This window comes from Eutrigla gurnardus (genome assembly GCF_963514095.1).
Source record: "Eutrigla gurnardus genome assembly, chromosome: 24".
Classification (NCBI taxonomy): Eukaryota; Metazoa; Chordata; class Actinopteri; order Perciformes; family Triglidae; genus Eutrigla; species Eutrigla gurnardus.
This window is the reverse complement of record NC_139935.1, coordinates 3,122,993-3,141,937: the sequence shown is the minus strand read 5'-3', so window position 1 is coordinate 3,141,937 and position 18,945 is coordinate 3,122,993. Positions and strand designations below refer to the sequence as shown.

General features: G+C 42.8%; 2 protein-coding genes across 3 annotated transcripts; one reads left to right on the top strand and one right to left on the bottom strand.

Moving 5' to 3' along the window:
• Positions 1-5,421: 5,421 nt before the first annotated feature.
• enpp4 (ectonucleotide pyrophosphatase/phosphodiesterase 4) lies at positions 5,422-11,039 on the bottom strand. The gene is made up of 8 exons (XM_084004163.1): positions 10,913-11,039; positions 9,651-9,888; positions 8,617-8,913; positions 8,379-8,483; positions 8,031-8,229; positions 7,749-7,922; positions 7,391-7,660; positions 5,422-7,141 (listed from the first exon to the last, which is right to left on the bottom strand). The coding sequence occupies exons 2-8, from the start codon at positions 9,885-9,887 to the stop codon at positions 7,041-7,043; spliced, it is 1,383 nt and encodes a 460-aa protein (XP_083860289.1). The 5' UTR covers position 9,888; positions 10,913-11,039; the 3' UTR covers positions 5,422-7,040.
• An 821-nt stretch (positions 11,040-11,860) lies between these two features.
• On the top strand, positions 11,861-17,423 carry clic5a (chloride intracellular channel 5a). Of its 2 annotated transcripts, none has more exons than XM_084004164.1 (6): positions 11,861-12,446; positions 15,385-15,494; positions 16,139-16,264; positions 16,344-16,450; positions 16,692-16,873; positions 16,946-17,423. In XM_084004164.1, exons 1-6 carry the CDS (start codon positions 11,898-11,900, stop codon positions 17,108-17,110), a joined length of 1,239 nt encoding a protein of 412 aa, XP_083860290.1. In that variant the 5' UTR covers positions 11,861-11,897; the 3' UTR covers positions 17,111-17,423. The 2 variants fall into 2 exon arrangements, with proteins under 2 accessions (XP_083860290.1, XP_083860291.1); XM_084004165.1 differs by lacking the exon at positions 11,861-12,446 and adding an exon at positions 13,814-14,094.
• The last annotated feature ends 1,522 nt before the right edge of the window (positions 17,424-18,945 follow it).

Below are 18,945 nucleotides of genomic sequence, written 5' to 3'. Positions count from 1 at the left end.
TTCAAAATTCCACTCTATGGGAATAGTTTGACATGAGTTAGATGAGAAGGTCTTTCTCTCTCTCTCCCAGGAGCCGATTAGCCTAGCTTAGCATAAAACTTAAAGCTAGGGAAACTGATAGCATGTCTTTGTTCAAAGTTAAAGCAAGGGGAGATCATCTCACTCTCAAAACGACAAGCGGATTTCCCAAAATGTCAAACTATTCCTTTAGGAATGGTAACACTTAATCATACGCTATGTTCGGTGACATCAAACTGTAAAAGTGAAAAAACGCGAGAAGCTCAAAACAAGTAAGTGCAAGACAAAGTTCTGTTCCTGAATGGCTGCCAGTGTGAAACTACGTGCAAATAAAACATTGCTGTGCCAAAAACATATTTTTTACAAATAGCTAAATACTTGTAAAACCTTATCAATGCTTAAAAAAAAAGGTCTGTCTGTTGTAGTTACCCTCACCCAACACCTTGTATGCTAAGGTGTTAGCATGGAGCTAGAGCCAAACATGTACACGTGCCACTCCATCTCGTTTTTAACGTCAAACAGAAGAATCCAAAAAGTTTGCACCATCTTCTTACAGATTTATGGAATAAATGTTACTGCCTGCTGATGTTTTCAGTGTTACTAATATATAAATATTACCAAACACAGGCCGGTCTTTTACACAGGTATGCCGTCCCTTTCACTCCGTCTCCATCATTTCCTGTTATGCTGGGAGGTTTCTTTCCTTATTCTAGTTTACATTGCTAGACAATGATAAAAAAAAGCAGATTTTTAACAGAAAGAGCAAATGCAAGTAATTATTTTTGATCCGAGTCTACTACATTTCCCCGCGTGTGATGTCTTAATCACGTTGGTCCCGCGCTTAGAGGGTCCTGCCCCTGAAGCCGATATAAAACAGTTTGGGACTTTAATCGCCGCAACCCTCTCAATGACTGGAACGAGTCCATGTAAACTCTTCCAAAGCCACCCACGGCTGAGCTGTGATGTGTGGCTCATTAATGTGTTTCTTTGGTTTGTTTATCCCTGTAATCCAAGCTGTTACATTGGCAGGCAACCACCAATGAGACATCAGTCATCGGCCCGTCGACGGGACGTTGCCCCTGATATCTGCTGCCTAAACACAGCATGGCGGCGAGAAGTAACACGTGGTTGGAAGGCGTTGGAAAGTGTTTTTCGCCGTCCGAACGTGCCGCACCTTTTCTCCATTCCCACGTCGGCCATTTCAGACGGTGCGGTCAACAAAGATGAACACAAAAACACACACACGCTTCTTATTATGGCTGCTGTCCAAGAGGATCGCGCGGGTTAGAGCGAAAGATATTCTAGTGTTAAGAAGGGGTACTGCAACATTCTTGGGGCTAATTTAACCTCCATTTTTTTTCTCTTGTCCCACATGATAAAAATGTAGAAAAGAAAAGCAAGCTTGTTTTCAATCTGTATAAGAAGCATCAATAACTTTAAAGGTCTAGCAGTATAAATACAAATTTTGATTGTAAAATAAATCTGGCGACCGCTAAGCTTTGTCTTGTGACCCTTGTGGGGGTCCCCGCCCAAAGTTTGGGAACCACCATTATAGACTAAATAACGGCAACACATTATTTAACCGACAAAAAGGAGCCCAACACCAAAAATGTTGCCATATCCCTTTAAAGTTTGACCAACGTGAACGAAGAGAGAGCTTACGTTACTTTTCCGTGGTGCTAGCTACAAAAAAAGAAAGACAAATCGTTTAATTTGCTGCAAACGAGATCCAGTCGGTTGCCTACGCGCGCTGGAGGTGGCGGCAACAATGTCGGTGATCACATGGTGCAACAAGCTACGGTCAATTGGCTGCTAATCCCACTTCATATGGTGCAAATATGAAACACACACGTACTTATGGTGCAATAAGGGCAGATTGTCTCTTTGAATTCTATGGTGCAACTTGAGTACTGCCGAGGCTGTGCCAAAGGCTCCGTCCAAACGGACAACTGCTACTTCCCGTCCTGCAGAAGCTATGCAAGTCTCCGACGCAAGGAGATGTGCTTCGTGTACACGACAAACACACACACACACACACAGGGTTTTCCTCCACAGCAGGGAGATAATGTAGTGTAACAAGATGGGATGTGTCCCTACCTCACACACACACAAACACACACACACACACACAAATATCCAATAATCCCTTACCCCGTTATAATTTGGGAACAATATTCATATGGTGCTATTGAGTAAAGGTAGATGTTTTTTTCCAGTGTCGTGGTATGAAGAATCAAATATGATGAAGACTGATTGAATGGTGTCATTCAATCAGTCTGGGTTTTTCCTTATATAGAGAGTACATAAAAACAGCAACTCCTTCTGACTGTCTGTAAAAACGCCTTACAGAAGTGCAGTTTTTTCTTTTTTTTTTTAATGGTTAAAGAGGAACTTTAGGAGGGTGGTTGCTAAATTTCGGTAAACTCTGATGTGGACATGCGCTTGTACATTAAAGCATGGGTTCGATGTGACGGAGCACAGGAATCAAAGGAGAACAGCGTTAGCACGGGGAGGGGGGGAACATGAATATGTGACATTTAGAGAACACAGTCAGGTGTTATCTGTTCAGATCGTGCTCGTGAATTTCTTGCATGAATGTCGTAGATTTTGAGGGCCCGCGTGCTCTCCATAGGAAATTAAGTGGTTACTGCAGAGGCTTTGAAGAGTCACGGCTTATATGTGCTTCTGGGTTGTTAAAGGGAGATTTATGTTGAGCACTAGCTTCTCCCTAGCACTGACCTTTTGACCCCAAACCATGGCCCCTTTGCACCCAGAGCTCCAGCCAATCAGAGATCAGGTTTAACACAAATCAGGTCTGACACAACCAAAAAATAACTAAAAAAATACAGCTCCTTCTTTACACAGAGATATTTATGGCGTTCAGACTCGGCTGTAGGCTCATAATTAAACTGCAGGTCTCATACAGTCTTTTTTTGTTTTTAATCCACACTTCTCTTCACATCTGGTTAAAAAAAATAAGTTCAGGCGAGTCTGCACGCTATAAATGAAACGTTTCTTCACCCAAAAACCCAGAGCCTTAGCCAGGCCCACTCTGTTGGAAAAGTCCACTCGGTGTCATTGTATGGCTACACATCCACAGCTATGCAAGGTTACAGAACAAAAAGGTTCTGGGCTTGGATAACCTTTACAAACAAACAAAAAAAAAACATCACTGTTCTCATCTTGCAATTATTTTTGTCTTCGTCTGCAAATCAGAGGTTAAGAAAGCAGGAAACAGGAAGTGTTTGTTTGCTTTTTACATTTGTCCACGATGATTTGGTAACATTTCTATGGACTTAATTTACATTTTTAATCAAGGTTTTTGTTCATCAGAAGAATGTGCATCTGATTGTTGAAGTAGAGGTTTATTTTTTTGTTTTTTGGATAAACGCGTAAATGTTCCACTATCAGGGTTTTTTTAGCCAAAGCTTTACTTGCTTGGCCCAGAGCTGTGAAATTATCATTACTCATCACGGTTTCTTAGAACTGGAGGCCAGACTCTTAGTGTTTTCTGATCTCAGAGACGTTTCCACCAGATCAGAGCCCAACGACAATTGAAATCCTTCCCGTTTTAGAACCGAAGAGGTTGTTTTGGCACAAATACTCAAATTCAATCATGTAGAAATGAGTCGGAGGGATTTCAGTGGTTTGACTCAGGTGTGGATACTTTAAGGACAGGGCAGGGTCAACCTAAACCTTAACACGGATGTTATCTATAAGATGCACCATGAGATTTTATTTTGTTGGGGTCATGCTTTTTCTACTGTGTTCTTCAGCTTGGGGTGAAAAAAAGTAGCTCTAGAGATTTCGACGTGCAAAAGTACCTTTTATTTTCTCGTGGTTGGCATTTTACTTGTAAATACCCTTTTCTGGTAATCCTCCTCAGTTGGATCTATGAGTTGGTTAAATGGCTCTTTCAAATGTACCGATAGTAAATGTTCTTTATAAATATCCAGAATGTAAGACGAGAAGAAAACTACGGCTTGACTGGAAACTGTGTTCTCGTAGGAGTCTGTGCCATCGTGTTGTCTTGAGTATAAGCACACCGACTTTAGGTCTGTAGACAGGGTGACGTTTTGGGAAGCGACAGCGCCACACAGCCGAAACTGAGCTTTGGTTCAGTTTCTCTGGAACAGGTGAGATTAGGACGAACAGATATTTGTCTCTCACATTCCTGATTAACACAAAAAAAATAGTCTGCAATTGCTCTGCAAAGAAAGACCATCACAACAAGCAATGAAGGCATCATTTAATTTCTTTCTTTTAGAGTCCAAAAATGTCCATTTTAACCCTTATTGCGTTAGAAATAGACAGGATGGGTGTCTAAGAATATTCACGTAAGCTAAATACGAAGGTGAATAGCCAGTTAGCCAGGCTAGATGTTTCCACCTACTTCCAGTCATTATGCTAAGCTATATTAACGGTCTATTAGATTCATATTTAGTGTACATTTAAGAGAGTGGTATCAATCTTCTCAGCTAACTCAGCAAAAAAGCATAAGTGTATTGACGTTAAGGCAGAAATGTAAGAAATAAAAGCCCACCTATCGACAGGGCTGGATACCATGAGAAAATGAGGAAAAAAGGATATCTTGCCATTGTTGGGATCCAACCCTTAAAGAAATGATTTGCTAAAATGGACATTTTTTGACATTGGATGTGATTTGACAACTCGATGAAATGGTCATTGTTGCAGCATAGCTACAAACCAAACAGTTCAATACATAAGCACACGTTTCAAACTTACCGAAAAGCAATGTTTAAAGAGGAAGATAAAGTGCAGCCGCCATTCTAACGAAAGGATCGGCTGCCGTCATGTTCAAACCCGCTCCTGCGTCAGCTCACAAAAGCACCATTCAGGAATCTTCTGGTCTTTTTTGGGGGGATTCCCAAATTCACATGGAATGTTTCTGACCAACCACAAAAGAAACGGGGGAGAAACAAGAAGGCACATCTCTTGTTGTCCGTGTATTCTGTGTCTACGATAGTGTTAAAAGCATTTTGGGGAAGAGTTAAATGATATTTTCAATGGCTCTACATGGCCAGCTTTAGGAAATGTGTTATTTTTGTTACAATACCTCCTGAAAATAAAGTCTATTTATCTGTGAAGAGACAAAGATTTACAATAATACAGATGACTACATAGAAATGACAGATTTTAAATGATGTTAAACAGATATAAATGAATACATGTACAGTTCATTTGGTTTTGAACACGATACAGAAATGTATATGCGTCAGTATTGAGTTTGATTTTATATATTTACCATTTTATTACATTGTAATGTTGTGACTGCGATGGAGAAAAAAGTATAAAGGAATATAAATTAATTTTTCCAAATGTGTGTCGCTTTTCCTTTTCCATTTCGGGACATTTTCCATTCTTCTGAATCACAATACAAAAAAGTTAGATTGTCAATCAATTTTATTTTGAAAGTACCATTATAGCACAGGAATCTAGGCAGGATTTGCAAAGTGTCATTTTTTTTCTTTACACCTCTCAAGCATAAAACAGTAATTTAATGACTCAGACACAAAAAGAGTGCAGAGATGCAGTTCACATTTCGCATTTAGAGATCCCAAACATGCAAATGTGTGCAAGGTTTGGATGTGGATTTGTTCAGCAGCAGAAGCGATACTTGCACACTATTTACACACTACAAGGTTGGAAGCATACAAGCAGCATTGCAGCAATAATAAAGAGATTTTCTGTCCTTATACCATCTCAAAAAAGAAGGGGTGCATTGTTTGGGGACTACTTTCAGCTGTGGAAGAACAGCATTTGGTGCTCTCGTGAGTGTTTCGGGCTGCAGGGCGGGTTGATGTGAGATTGAGTCAAAATAAAGTGAACAAACGTCCTCCCCAGTTGGACAGTGTGGCTCACTGAAGTGGCACATTTTAATAAGAGAGCTTTGTGGCATAGAGGAGATATACGTTTCATCCACACATCAAACTTAGTTAGGAGATACATTCATGGTTGGTTTTGGTCTTTTCGTGGGATTTGATGTATATGAACTTGCTCCCTCATGTTTTTCAATTCACAAATGCTATTTTTAAAATCTTCATGATCCAGGAAGCTACTGGATGCAAGCAATAGTCATCATATTGGATTAGTTTTAAGTTTTTACAAATCCCTCTGTAAACATGTCTCGAATATTTCCTATTAATAATAGTCTTTGGTATCATTTAAATACATACTGCCAGTACATAATGGATATCTGACTCACCTTTACTGAATAACTTACATAGAAATCGCTCTCTGCAAAACATAATTTCACGTTGCTGCTTATTGGTATCCATTACACTATAATTCAGTAGTTTAAGGACGGATAAAAAGTGTTTTTGTTGATAACTCAGGGTATCAGTGTAACAAATAAACCAAACCAGTAACAGAAAAAGATATTTCAAGCTTTCATCTTCAAGACACACAGGATCTCAGTGTAACACAATATAAATGTGCTACTGGCTCCCTCTGCTGACAAGACATTAACACTACAAATACAAACCCCCACAAATAAAAAAAAACAGACAGACAGACCAAATAATAGTCTTTCCCACAGAAAATAAAAAATAAATCCCATAGATCAGTATCAGTAAAACGCTGTTTTTTCTTCTCCCAGAATACAATTATTAATCTCAATGTTCATCTTCCCACGATAAAGAAAGCCTTCAATATTTCATTTAACAGCTCCGTTCGACAACAAAACAAGAGTGGCTTCTAGTCACATGTTCAAGTCTATCCTAAAAGGATTTTTTAAAAACAGTATACATTATGGAGCGTCAATGACAAGGATTCTATTCACCATTTCCTACGGAGGTTGACACCAGTGAACGACTGCACAGCGGGTTTCAGGAGGCCCGAACAGGTCTTTCTACTGGATGTGTGTGCATGAAGAACACACACCCAGCAGAGTAACAGCTAGGACAGCGGCATCAGTGAGTAAAGTGCATCATGTAAAATACCTCTCGGGAGCAAGTACTGAAGATACAGGTCGGGGCTGCGAAACCCGGGCTCCGATTGGTTTACGGCAACAGGGGCTCGTCGTCGTCGTCATCGTCAACCTGCAGCCTCTGGAAGGGACGGGGACCTAACGTGCGCCGGTGCCTCAGAAACCTGAACAGAACTAAATAGGAACAAATGCTGTTAGTAGAGCACGACCCATTTACGGATATTAGCCCGTCACAGGAATATCGGCATATTGATTTGGCCGATTTGCAACGATATAAATAAGCAGGGTCGTCTCGCTGCACCACCAGCAAGCTGTTATCCTGTAAAACCCCAGTGGTCTATCCAGGGTCCTCGTTTAATTCTCTATCTACATGGCACACTGTGGATAGACATCACATATTAATATGCAATCTCTCAGACTCACCAGTGATTACAGTGAGCCCCAGTAGGACGCCCACCACCATATAGATCATCAGAGAGACCCCCCAGCAGGTCTCGCCAGCCAGCAGACACCGAGCCTGGTTCAGGGTGCCGTTGTTGGGCCGCGGGGGCACTGACAGCAGGTGGCACATGAGCGGGTAAATGTCGACGCTCTGTAAACTGCTTATTTGATATCCCTGACGGAAGCTGGGCCCCGATGCCGCCATGAAGGGGTGCATGCTGTGCAGGGAGTTGTCATAGCCGTGATCACCCACTGAGGGAGGCAAGAAGAGTGGTGTGTGAATGTGCTTACAGGCTTGAACTGGCCATCACAGTATATAGAGAACAATTTAGAGACGTACAGCGTGGCAGCTTGTTCCCTCGCCGCACGATGGTCCAGCCCTCGTCAGCGATCAGTAGGATCTGCTGGACGCGCTCATTGTTCCGGTAGTGCAGCCGGTCAGGAATGGCCGATTTCAAATATGCCGTCATATGGGCGTGGCACTTGTCCAGCAATTTGAAGACGGCCTCTGGGTCTGCAAAGCACATGCACAGAAATAAGCCTTCAACTGAGCAAGGCCCTAAAAATACCACTAAAGACTAGAGCTTTTTTATGTCACGTCAGCTGACGGGAACCTAGTTACCTTTATGTGGTATGAGGGCTGTGACAGCAGAGAGGTCCACCACTGTGTAGTTGTCGGGGTGGAGGCAGTCGTCCAGTCGTATGAGGCGCTCGGCCGAGCACTGAGCCATGCCGTGGTCACTGGTTATCAGGAGGTTGATGCGACCCCAGAGGCCGGTGCGCTTCAGCTCCGAAATCAGCAGGCCGATGTTGTCGTCAACCTAATCGCATACAAATAGACACGACCACTGTTTCCTTCACGCAAATCTGAATGGAGAGGAGCTCTGTACAAATCGGCTTAGAGCAGAAGATTTCAGGAACATTTTGAGCTTCTTTAAGATTCTAAGCATAACCTTATAAATTATTGTACCTCCTTCAGCGCTTGGCTCATGGCAGTGTCGTTGTCCGGGCCGAAACTGTGACCTGATCGGTCCGGCTCTTCCCAGTAGAGAGCTGCGAACATGGCCCCTTGCTCCTGGAGGAATGGGGTGTACGGTACAGAATATCAATGGCTACGAACGCTTTCACACTCCCAAATGTTATTTCCTTGTGCACCATAGTGCAGAGCAGTGAAATATGTCTCTGACTTGCTTAAGTAACGTTTCTACCTTTCCGTCTCCCAACATCCAGTTTGTCACGTTCCCCACTCGTTGTTGGAACGTCATATCTGGGTTGTAGGGAAGGAAGTGCGACGCTGTGCGGTTGAGGATGGTCACTTCGGAGCCGGGCCACATCAGGGCCGCCGTCTTGTAGCCGGAGTCCAGCGCAGTGATCCAGAGGGGCTGCGCCTCGCTCCACCACACCGGGTCGGTGTCGTTGACGCCTATATGGAAGCTCTTGTTGATGACGGGGTCGTACATGTTACTGGCCAGGATCCCGTGAGACTCAGCGTACAGCCCTGTCACCTGGAGGGGAAAAACAATAACAGCTATCCATCCATCATCTACAGCTTATCCTGTATTCAGGGTCACAGGGGGGCTGGAGCCGATCCCAGCTGTCACTGGGCGAAGGCGGGGTACACCCTGGACAGGGTGCCAGTCTATCACAGACATGTAGAGACGGACAACCAGTCACACTCACATTCACACCTACGGGACATTTAGAGTCTGGACTGTGGGAGGAAGCCAGAGAACCCACGCTAAAACACAGCAAAACTATTCACTCCTATCTTATGAGACTTACTTCCTTAAAAAATGTATTAAAAAAGTAGTTGGACAGCCTTTCAATGTTTAATTGAGTGATAAACCATGCAAGTATGCATTATTATTCATTTACAGCTAGAAGGAAGTGTTTTCAGGCAATCATCATGTAGTGCCACCGCTCCATATAAAAGGCAGTTTACTTCCCAATAAGAGCTGGGATGTTCTTTTGTAGTCAAGCTCTTAAAATGTGTTTTATATTATGCATGTGATGCCTTACATAATGAAAGAAATCCTACATGTTTTGAAGAGAACAACTGAGAATCAACATAATCAGTTTTGATCAATTACATATATGCTAAAACATTTGCACTTCAAGTCAGACCTGTTTGCATTTGATTGAGCTGTTAATCTAAGCAGTTCACTACTTCAACATCCCAGGAAGAACAAGAAAACTATGAACCCATGAAACAAACTAAATGAGCTTGTGGCAGCAGGGTTACCAGGCTATAGTGGTTGGGAAACGTCTTGGTGATGAAGACGTTGGTGAGCTCCTCCACCAGCACCCCTTGGCTGTACAGGAGCTTCAGGTTGGGCATGGGGAACCTCTTCAGGTAGTCCGCTCGGAAACCGTCGAACGACACCACCAGTAGCGGCAGAGGACCCTGTTGAGCCGTGGTGTTTTCTGTGGCCAAAGCTCCGACGCCACACAGGAAGCCCAGCATAATTATCAGTAACATCCTGAAAAGATGAGAGAATTACATTTTCATTATCTACAATTACATGTGATAATCCATCAGTTAGAAAAATACCATAACAGTTAAAATGTGTGTTTTAATCACAAGGACAAATAGTGAAACTAATAGTGGAAAACAGACATGACTGCAGAACTGCAATTAGCTTATTTTACACACAATTTGGTCTGTAATGTAATTCCCTCAACAAGTCTCTTCCTTTGCCACTTGCTTCCATCAATTGAATTGTCTTAATTACTTCCTGAACTAAGGGAGTCAGTTAAGTAACTGAAGGCAAGGATCTCAAACTGTGATCTAATAGAGGCATGAAATTGGAGCGGATATAAAGAAATTAGATTTCCTAGCAACACATCTTGGATGGCAACTGGAAGACAGAGAGACATTGAATCTCTCTTCCCCTTTGCCTCTCTAAATGCACTTTAGTCCCTCACTTATGCCTTAGCAGAGCCTGAAATTAAGTGGTGTAAATTGAGGAAGACCAAATAAAACACACGCACACACACAGCATCAAAACCCTGTATGTTGTGATACTCTCACAGTATTTATATTGCACTAATCTTCTTTATACATATATTTTAATATACTTATTTTACATTCATGAACATTTATGTATTTTTCCCACCGTTTATGTGTCTCAAATTATACACAAAATATCACACAGGCTCACACAGAAGCGGGAAAAGTTTAGCACCTGACTTCCAGCTAATAACATCTGTCACAGGGCAAACGTATAACGACAAAATGACAGGTCAAACCACAACCAGGAAATCCCCACTTGCGCCAAAAAAAATCCAAATAAATGTCGCTAATAATTACATTAATAAAGACTGTAATGTAGAAGTCAAACACAGAATGTGTGGTGTGCAATGTGCAAGAAAAAACTAAAGAAACGTTTATTTTGTTTTCACTATATGCAGAGGAGCAGGTTAGCTAACCGCATAGCGTCAATTAGCTTACTAATGTTACAGCGTTCACAAAATGCTAACAGTCTGTTTAATTAATAACGCTACCTGTTACGGGGCTTGCGGACAGTTGTCCTCCAGACAGTATCGTTAAATAACTTTTCACTTTAGACTATTTTCGCAGCCACCTTACGAGACTTCCTCAAAATACACAATCGCTGAGACGTTGTCGAGCTAGCTAAGATTATTTCTCGAATGTTCCGGCAACGCATTTCAAAATAAATCCTTCTTCGAAACGCCACACGCCGTTTTGTAAAATAATGACCTTATTTGTCATCTATAGTTTAATTTCTATATCAATAGCAATTTAGCTAGACATATATGGTGAGTAAAAATCCAAATATATTCATAAATGATTATATTAATTCGTTTTAAAAACGCAGAGCTTTTGTTTTGAAGTAAAGACCGCGTACCTCTGCTCTCGTTGTGGCCATCTTGACGTAACCGGTGAGGGGCTCCTCACTAAACTGGCAGTTCAAGCAGCGAATCAGCGTTCAGATGCGAGGGGGCGGGACAAGTGAGAATAATCTGCTCATTGGATGCAGGATGTGGTGTAGTGCAACATTATAATAGCTGTTGTAGCCCACATTTTAAGACATTTTAAATGTTATAGAAGTTGAATTAGTATTATGGTAAATTAATCTACCATATATATAGCTGTTGTAGCCCACATTTTAAGACATTTTAAATGTTATAGAAGTTGAATTAGTATTATGGTAAATTAATCTAAATACAATACCCATCAGCAATACATGACAGCATTGTAGTGCAATTTGATAGGCAGGCAAAGGCACAACATCTGATACGTTTTTTAAGCAAATGGCTCTCACCAACAATGCAATAACATGCCATATCTATTCAAGTTGTGTTCTCCTTTAAGGATCACCCCTGTTCTTCCTTGGCATTGGCTTTCTCCCTTCCCCGTTCAAAGTCCCAGGGTCATTTTTGATAAGGTAGGCACCCTTGGCATCACAGTCACTCTGCTGTTCACCTTGACAGGCACCAACATCCCAGGGCGGCCTCTCCACCCAGAATGGATCCCGAGTATGAGAACCCTGCGTGCACCTACGAGAACCAGTCCTCAGGCATATATGACATGACCTACGAGGCGCCGTACGTCGAGCCCTCAGACCTGACAGCAGAGTACGAGAACACCGGACACGCCAAAGGACGGATACCCACTCCCCCAGCTCTCCCACCCCCTCGCGCTCCCACAGAGAAGAGGCGAGGCAGTTCCTCCTCTTCCTCATCCTCCTCATCCTCCTCATCCTCCTCATCTTCCTCGCATGCTGAAGATGAAGAGAAATCTGAAGATGAAGAGAAATCTGAAGATGAAGAGAAATCGGCGACAGAGGAGCTGAACAGGGAGGAGGAGGAAGAGGAGGAGGAGAAGATTGAGATGGAGGAGGGCAACAACGGGCTGAATTGGGAGGGGTGGTCTCCAGAGGCGGAGGTGGACGAGGGGGGCTCATCACGCAGGTCCTCGTCTTCGTCATCATCTTCGTCAGCCTCTGAGAAGGAGGAACCCCAGAAGAAGCCAGAGCCTGACGAGGACGGACTTAATATCCGACTTTTTACCAAGGTAGGGAGGGAGTGGGTTGGATTTTAGGTCAGATTTATCACATCCATGTGACATTTTACGGTATGCGTACATTCACATGTGGTGCACACACGAAGACGTGAAGTTTGCGCCCTCCAACTAACAGCGTTCCATTGGTTGAGTTTACCTAGGCCTCACAAATCAGATAATCATCGATATCAGCTGCTTATGAACGGGTGTGCAAGGTCAATGACTGTGGTCCGTCCAGAGCTGCTCACACACACATGTATTTATAGGTCACCATGATTAGTCATTTCTGTGTGTGTGTGTGTGTGTGTGTGTGTGTGTGCGTGTGAGTGTGTGTGTTACTCTGGTTCTAAATATAAGTTAGGTTGAACTGACAGGAATGTTTTGACTCCGTGCTGGGATAGTTGGACAGTTCCCGTCACATGGCCTCTCTATCTATCTATCTATCTATCTATCTATCTATCTATCTATCTATCTATCTATCTATCTATCTATCTATCTATCTATCTATCTATCTATCTATCTATCTATCTATCTATCTATCTATCTATGCTGAACGTTGTACCTCCACACACACACACACACACACACACACACTAACTGAATCTATGAAATAATCTGCACATCGCACCCTGAAGTCCAGTTGCATTGTAGTATACAGCCATCATAAATCTGACACTTTGAAACTACAACCACATAAATTAGAGCAATAGAAGCCCGAGGCTGTTGCAGTCGTAACCGAGGTGTTGGCAGCGCCGAGCCTGACAGCTCCAAACTGTTTTAATGCCAACTGACTCAAATGTTTTCGATTCTATTTATCTTTACAGCCCGAAGGCACAAATTAGCCCCAAAGGGCTTTACAGTCCAACACAGACTCCCTCTTCAAGTGTTAGCATTGGTTAGCATCGGAGCGTAGCTTTAATGACTTAGCAGCTTACTTATTCAAGACGAACACCAATCTAGCATCATCAAACGGCATCTTGTCCAAAATCCATTTATAAACAACTTATTAACATTTACGACTACAGATTGGGCTGAGCTTTTATTAATCATTCATCCACATTTATGATGATTCACTTTTCCTGGCAGCTTATTAGAAAATGAGAAAAAAGGTCCCATGGGTGCTGCTGGGTCTGAGAGGGAGATGATGACTGTAGGTGATTCAGAGTCACCCAGATGTGTTGTAATTCAGAGCTGGAAGAGGTGGGAGGAGCCGGGCACCCTTGGGTGACTTGGTCCTTCACTACATTAATGCTGTGCAGTGACACCCCCTCCCCACCCCACCCAAGGGGGTTATTTTTGACCGACGCTGTCACACGCCACTGCTGAGGCCTCACACACACACACACACACACACACACACACACACACACACACACACACTCGTCCTCAGCTGACACTCTGAAAGACCTGCTATGGGACCAAGCAGACTTCACCTTGTGGACCTGGAGAAGAACCCGCTGTAAACTGATCCGGATCACACACACACACACGCACACACACACACACACACACACACACACACACACACACACACACACACACACACACACAACTACACACTTGTGGAACCAAAACACACAAGCAAAGCGTGTTTTTCTTGACCATGACGGATACTGCAGCCGAGGAGGACAAGGACCCTGATATTGAGCTATTTGTCAAGGTGGGGAGTTTAGTGTGTGTGTGTGTGTGTGTGTGTGTGTGTGTGTGTGTGTGTGTGTGTGCGTGTGTGTGTTTTGCTGTTAGTGCAGTTTGTGTGCATCACAAGCAGACAGTAGATCTATTGTATTCTCTTTTGTAAACGACATGTCTGTATAATATAAGATTATAGTTAGGTTGCACGTGCACGCCATAGACTCTGTAAAGAGCGCATGCGGCTCCTCTAAGTGTGTGCATGCCGTGTTGTTGTTGTTGTGTGCTGATTTTCCATGTGTTAACCTGACACCCACGTGCACAGACAATCTCTCTCTTTCTCTCTCCCAATGAATTATTACTGGGGTCCTTTCAGCGTTGAGAGGAGCGGCTTTAAACGGTCCGAACGTTGTGATGCAATATTTGCAGTTTTAGACAATATAAACTGACACAACATGCATCAGTTTATCCACATTTACTTGAAAAGGGAAAATTGCAAACATATCCGTAATGAAAAAATCTGTTTTCATGCGAGACTTTAATCTTTAGAAATTATTTGATATGCAACCTTTGGATCGAGCCAGGCTAACTGTTTCCCTGTGCTTCCAGTCTTTATGCTAAGCTAAGCTAATAGGACTCTTATATAGGTTTTTGTTGACTGTTTTTTTAAAATGTGCACTACACAGTATGGTTGCATGGTAAAGCAGTTATAGTGCAACTGTGTGTTGCTCTTATCTAAAGTGATATCTAGGAAATCATAACCGGGGATGTGATCTAATCAGAACTTTCAGCTCGACTGTAAAACAATGTAAAGAAACGTAGATTGTGTTGAAGCTCAGTTAAAGTGTGTCTCTCTGGATTGACAGGGCAGTAGCTCATAGATTTCTACTACACAGTGACAGTAATGTACAGTAGGAACCGTCCATACAGGCAGTGAAGCGGCGAATGACAGCAACGTGGATTATTCATGTTGGACTCGGTGTCTCGTTACAGTGTCCTGTTGCAGCACACACACACACACACACACATACTGACACTACTGTATTTGATCGTATGGCAATTAAACTGTTAGAAACACATGAACATGACATTCACAGGTATTTTTACAGACTTTTCTTACAAACCTCATACCTGATACTTCAAACTGAAAGGCACTGTTTCTTCTTCTTGTGTGATGTAGGTGACGTGTGTGTGTGTGTGTGTGTGTGTGTGTGTGTGTGTGTGTGTGTGTGTGTGTGTGTGTGTGTGTGTGTGTGTGTGTGTGTGTGTGTGTAAATCAGTGTACGTATTAGTGTCTTATCCTGTATTCGTGTGTGTGCAGGCTGGGAGTGACGGGGAGAGCATCGGCAACTGTCCCTTCTCTCAGCGCCTCTTTATGATCCTCTGGCTGAAAGGTGTCGTCTTCAATGTCACCACCGTTGATTTCAAGAGGTAATGGTAACATCACATCATGGTGGTAGTGCTATTTATATTTGCACAGAGGCAAAAGAAAACTCATATTCCAACTAAACCCACAGAAACATTCCTATTTTATTAAGAGGTAAACCATTCTTTCACGTTCTGTAAGTGCAATTAAAAACATAACTCCTATGATAATTGTGAGGATATGTAGTAGATATAACATATTCAAAAATAAAATAAACTGGGGGATGATTTTTCCACTACATCGCCTGCACTGGTAAGATCATTTGGGGAGGGGGCCTCGATTGTGACTTGAAAGAACCACTGGCTTAAAGTGCTGCAACATCCCATAACTCACTGTTTGATTAAGCAGCCAGAAGATAGCTTAAGAGCAGCTTTAACATCTGCATTTAATTATGCGCAAGCCGCAAGTGCTGCTTTGAGAAATGCATGAAGGTAATGAACGAAATCTCGAAGGGTCCCATTTGAAAATGCTTCCCTCGAAAAAAGTAATTGTTTTTTTTCGGGGAAATGAGGCCCATGGTAGAGAGTGTTAGCGTTAGCAGCGTGGCTGAAAGAAAAGAGCTCGTCTGTCGACTGGAAACTGTGATAGTGAAACAGGATTTCATTACAGATTGATAGTCGAGGTTGTAAAATGATTCCACTCTGATTAGGAAACCAGAAAACCTTCACAACCTGGCCCCGGGGAGAAACCCGCCCATCCTCACCTTCCAGGAGGAGGTCCTCACCGACGTCAACAAAGTGGAGGAGTATCTGGAGGAGAATCTGACAGCGCCGAAGTAGGTCTAAGAAACACAAACGGGAAAAGGAACAAATGGTGAGCGACATCCTGACAGACGCCGTGTTCCTGTTTCTTAGGTATCCCAAACTGGCAGCAAAGAATCGGGAATCAAACACAGCAGGAAATGACATTTTTGCCAAGTTCTCCGCCTACGTCAAAAACACAAGACCGGAGAAGAATCAAGGTAAGCATGTACGCAAAAACTATTCATATATGAGTGAATGAGACTTTGGTTTGCACATAAAATAATATCAAAAGAGCCGACCCATTTTCTCCACTGGAAGAGCATCCTAGACGGCACTTCATCATGCTTTAAAGATTATGAGTTCAAGTTCAAGAAGGTGCATAAAAGCACATCCACTGTAATCCAAACAGAAGCACTGGTTAATAAGCTTTGTGACCTTGTGACCTTTATGTGTGTACAGCATTAGAGACGAGTCTAAACAAGAGCCTGGCTAAGCTGGATGAGTATCTGATGAGTCCACTACCCAGCGATGTCCAGGCGGGACACCACAGATGCGAGGGAGAATCCAAGCGCAAATTCCTGGACGGAGACATTCTGACGCTGGCTGACTGCAACCTTCTGCCCAAACTTCACGTCGTCAAGGTAACTGCTTTACTTTGTCTCGTTTGAGGTTGTGTTTTGACAGTAGTATCACAATGACTTGATTTCCCGCAGGTGGTTACGAAGAAATACCGGAACTACGACATCCCATCTGAATTCAGTGGGGTGTGGCGTTACCTTGGCAACGCCTACAGCCGAGAGGAGTTCACCAACACGTGCGCCGCGGACGTGGAAATCGAGCTAGCCTATAGGGACGTTGCTAAGAGGTTGGGAAAGTGAACGCATCACGGTTGTACCTCTCTCTCCTTTTTGAAAATCTCCTGAATTAATCTTCTTCGTCTTTGCAAAGGATGAGTCACTTCTAACACCTCTGCAAAGCACATGGGTGGTGTCAAAAATAAGGTGATTCTTAATTCTTTAAAAATTTGCTGAACATCTCATGTTTTATGCCTCTGTAATAATACTAACTGTAACCCAATAGGAGCGGCTGTAATTGTTTTTTTAATGGTGATTATTCTGCTCATATTTCTGGGGCTGTGAAACACTAAGGGGGATGACATGTAGTTGGTGAGTTTAGGGTGGAGGTTGTTGTTTCCTGAGCTCTACTGAAGAATTACCTCTTTCTGCTCTAAGTTAATCTCCTTATTTCAATTTATAAATGTAATAGAGAGGCCCTCCCTCCCTTTCCGGTGTCCGGATATGTACAGCAGTCATACGGTGCAGCGTAGGAAGGGGTGGGACTTCGCCTCTCTATTGGAAACACTGGATAAAGCAGGGTTTGATTATTTGGCCTGCCCTCTCTCCTCTGTGGATCATGTTGTATTACTCCGTCGCAGGGTCGAATTAACAAACGGGAAAGTGTTGCTGGAAACATCCAGTTGCGAATGTCTTTCAGCCAAAGTAATTTGTCTTTTATTGGGGCAGCGCCAGCTCTCAGACCTTAGAGACATGGTGTCTCCCTCCTTTTCTTAAAGGGGCGATGACTGAATAATTTACAGTGTCACACCACACTTCATATATCACGCTGATCCTTGTCTGAAACGGTCTCACAGCGTACTTCATGTCAAAACTATACTCTATCAGCCTATAGTGAAAAGAAAAAGCAATGTTTTCATGTAATTTTAATCATGAGCGTCTTAGTGGGAATCAAGCTCTCCTCTGCCTTTAGCGCTTTATGTCTGTACAGTGAATTATATATCTGATATATATCATTAATGGGAATTATTAACCTCATCAAGGACTTCTGCTGCCCTTCTGAGCTGTGTGCTAATCATATAAACTTAATATTTCTGTCAATGATTGTAGCTCAACTATTCTTTCCGATGATTAGAACCATGAACCCACGGTGTAAATGTCGCTTATTTGAATAATAAATCTATTTTCTCAGAGACGGAGCTTGAGAGTTGTGTTTTCTTTCCATTCTTTTTGTTCTCACTGCAAACTCACTGATATACAAGTGTGGTGTGCCCGCACAAGAGAATGGATATTCAATGCGTCTCATTGTCACTGTCAGCCAAGTCCTTCAAGATCAACAGACAGGAATAAACAAAGGGAAACCTTAAATGCAAGGGCCGAAGAAGGAACAATGCATTTCCCTTCAGGCGCTGCGGTGTGCAGCTTTTCTTCACCCTTTCACTGTTTGTTATCTCTTCACAGCAGGGCCCCCTCTCCCTGTCAACCTCTTCCCTCCCAGAGCACAGAAGGTTTCATGTATTTCCGCCACACTTTCCTATTTTTATGTTGTGAATACCGGTGGTGCAACATGTCATGACACATTTGTCACAAGAAAAATGTCCCTTCATTATTTAGAAATGCTTTATTTTCAGCCTAATGTGTCTTTTAAAATGATTCACCTTGTCAGCATCTCGACATTAAAATACAAGGGGCCCATTGTATCATTTGACAGCCAGCAGATGGCGGTAAACACAAAGCTTTTATTGGTCTGTATGAGCATACAGTTAGGGATCGTCCTGGTTTATGTCTCCTCTTTCTCTTTGACTACCTTGATGTGGAAAACGTTACTGAACTCATCAGTCCAGCGACTGTCCCATCTCTATCCATTAAAAGGCCTGGTGGTGATTAAAGACCAATGCAAGCTTCAGCAAAGTAAGTGT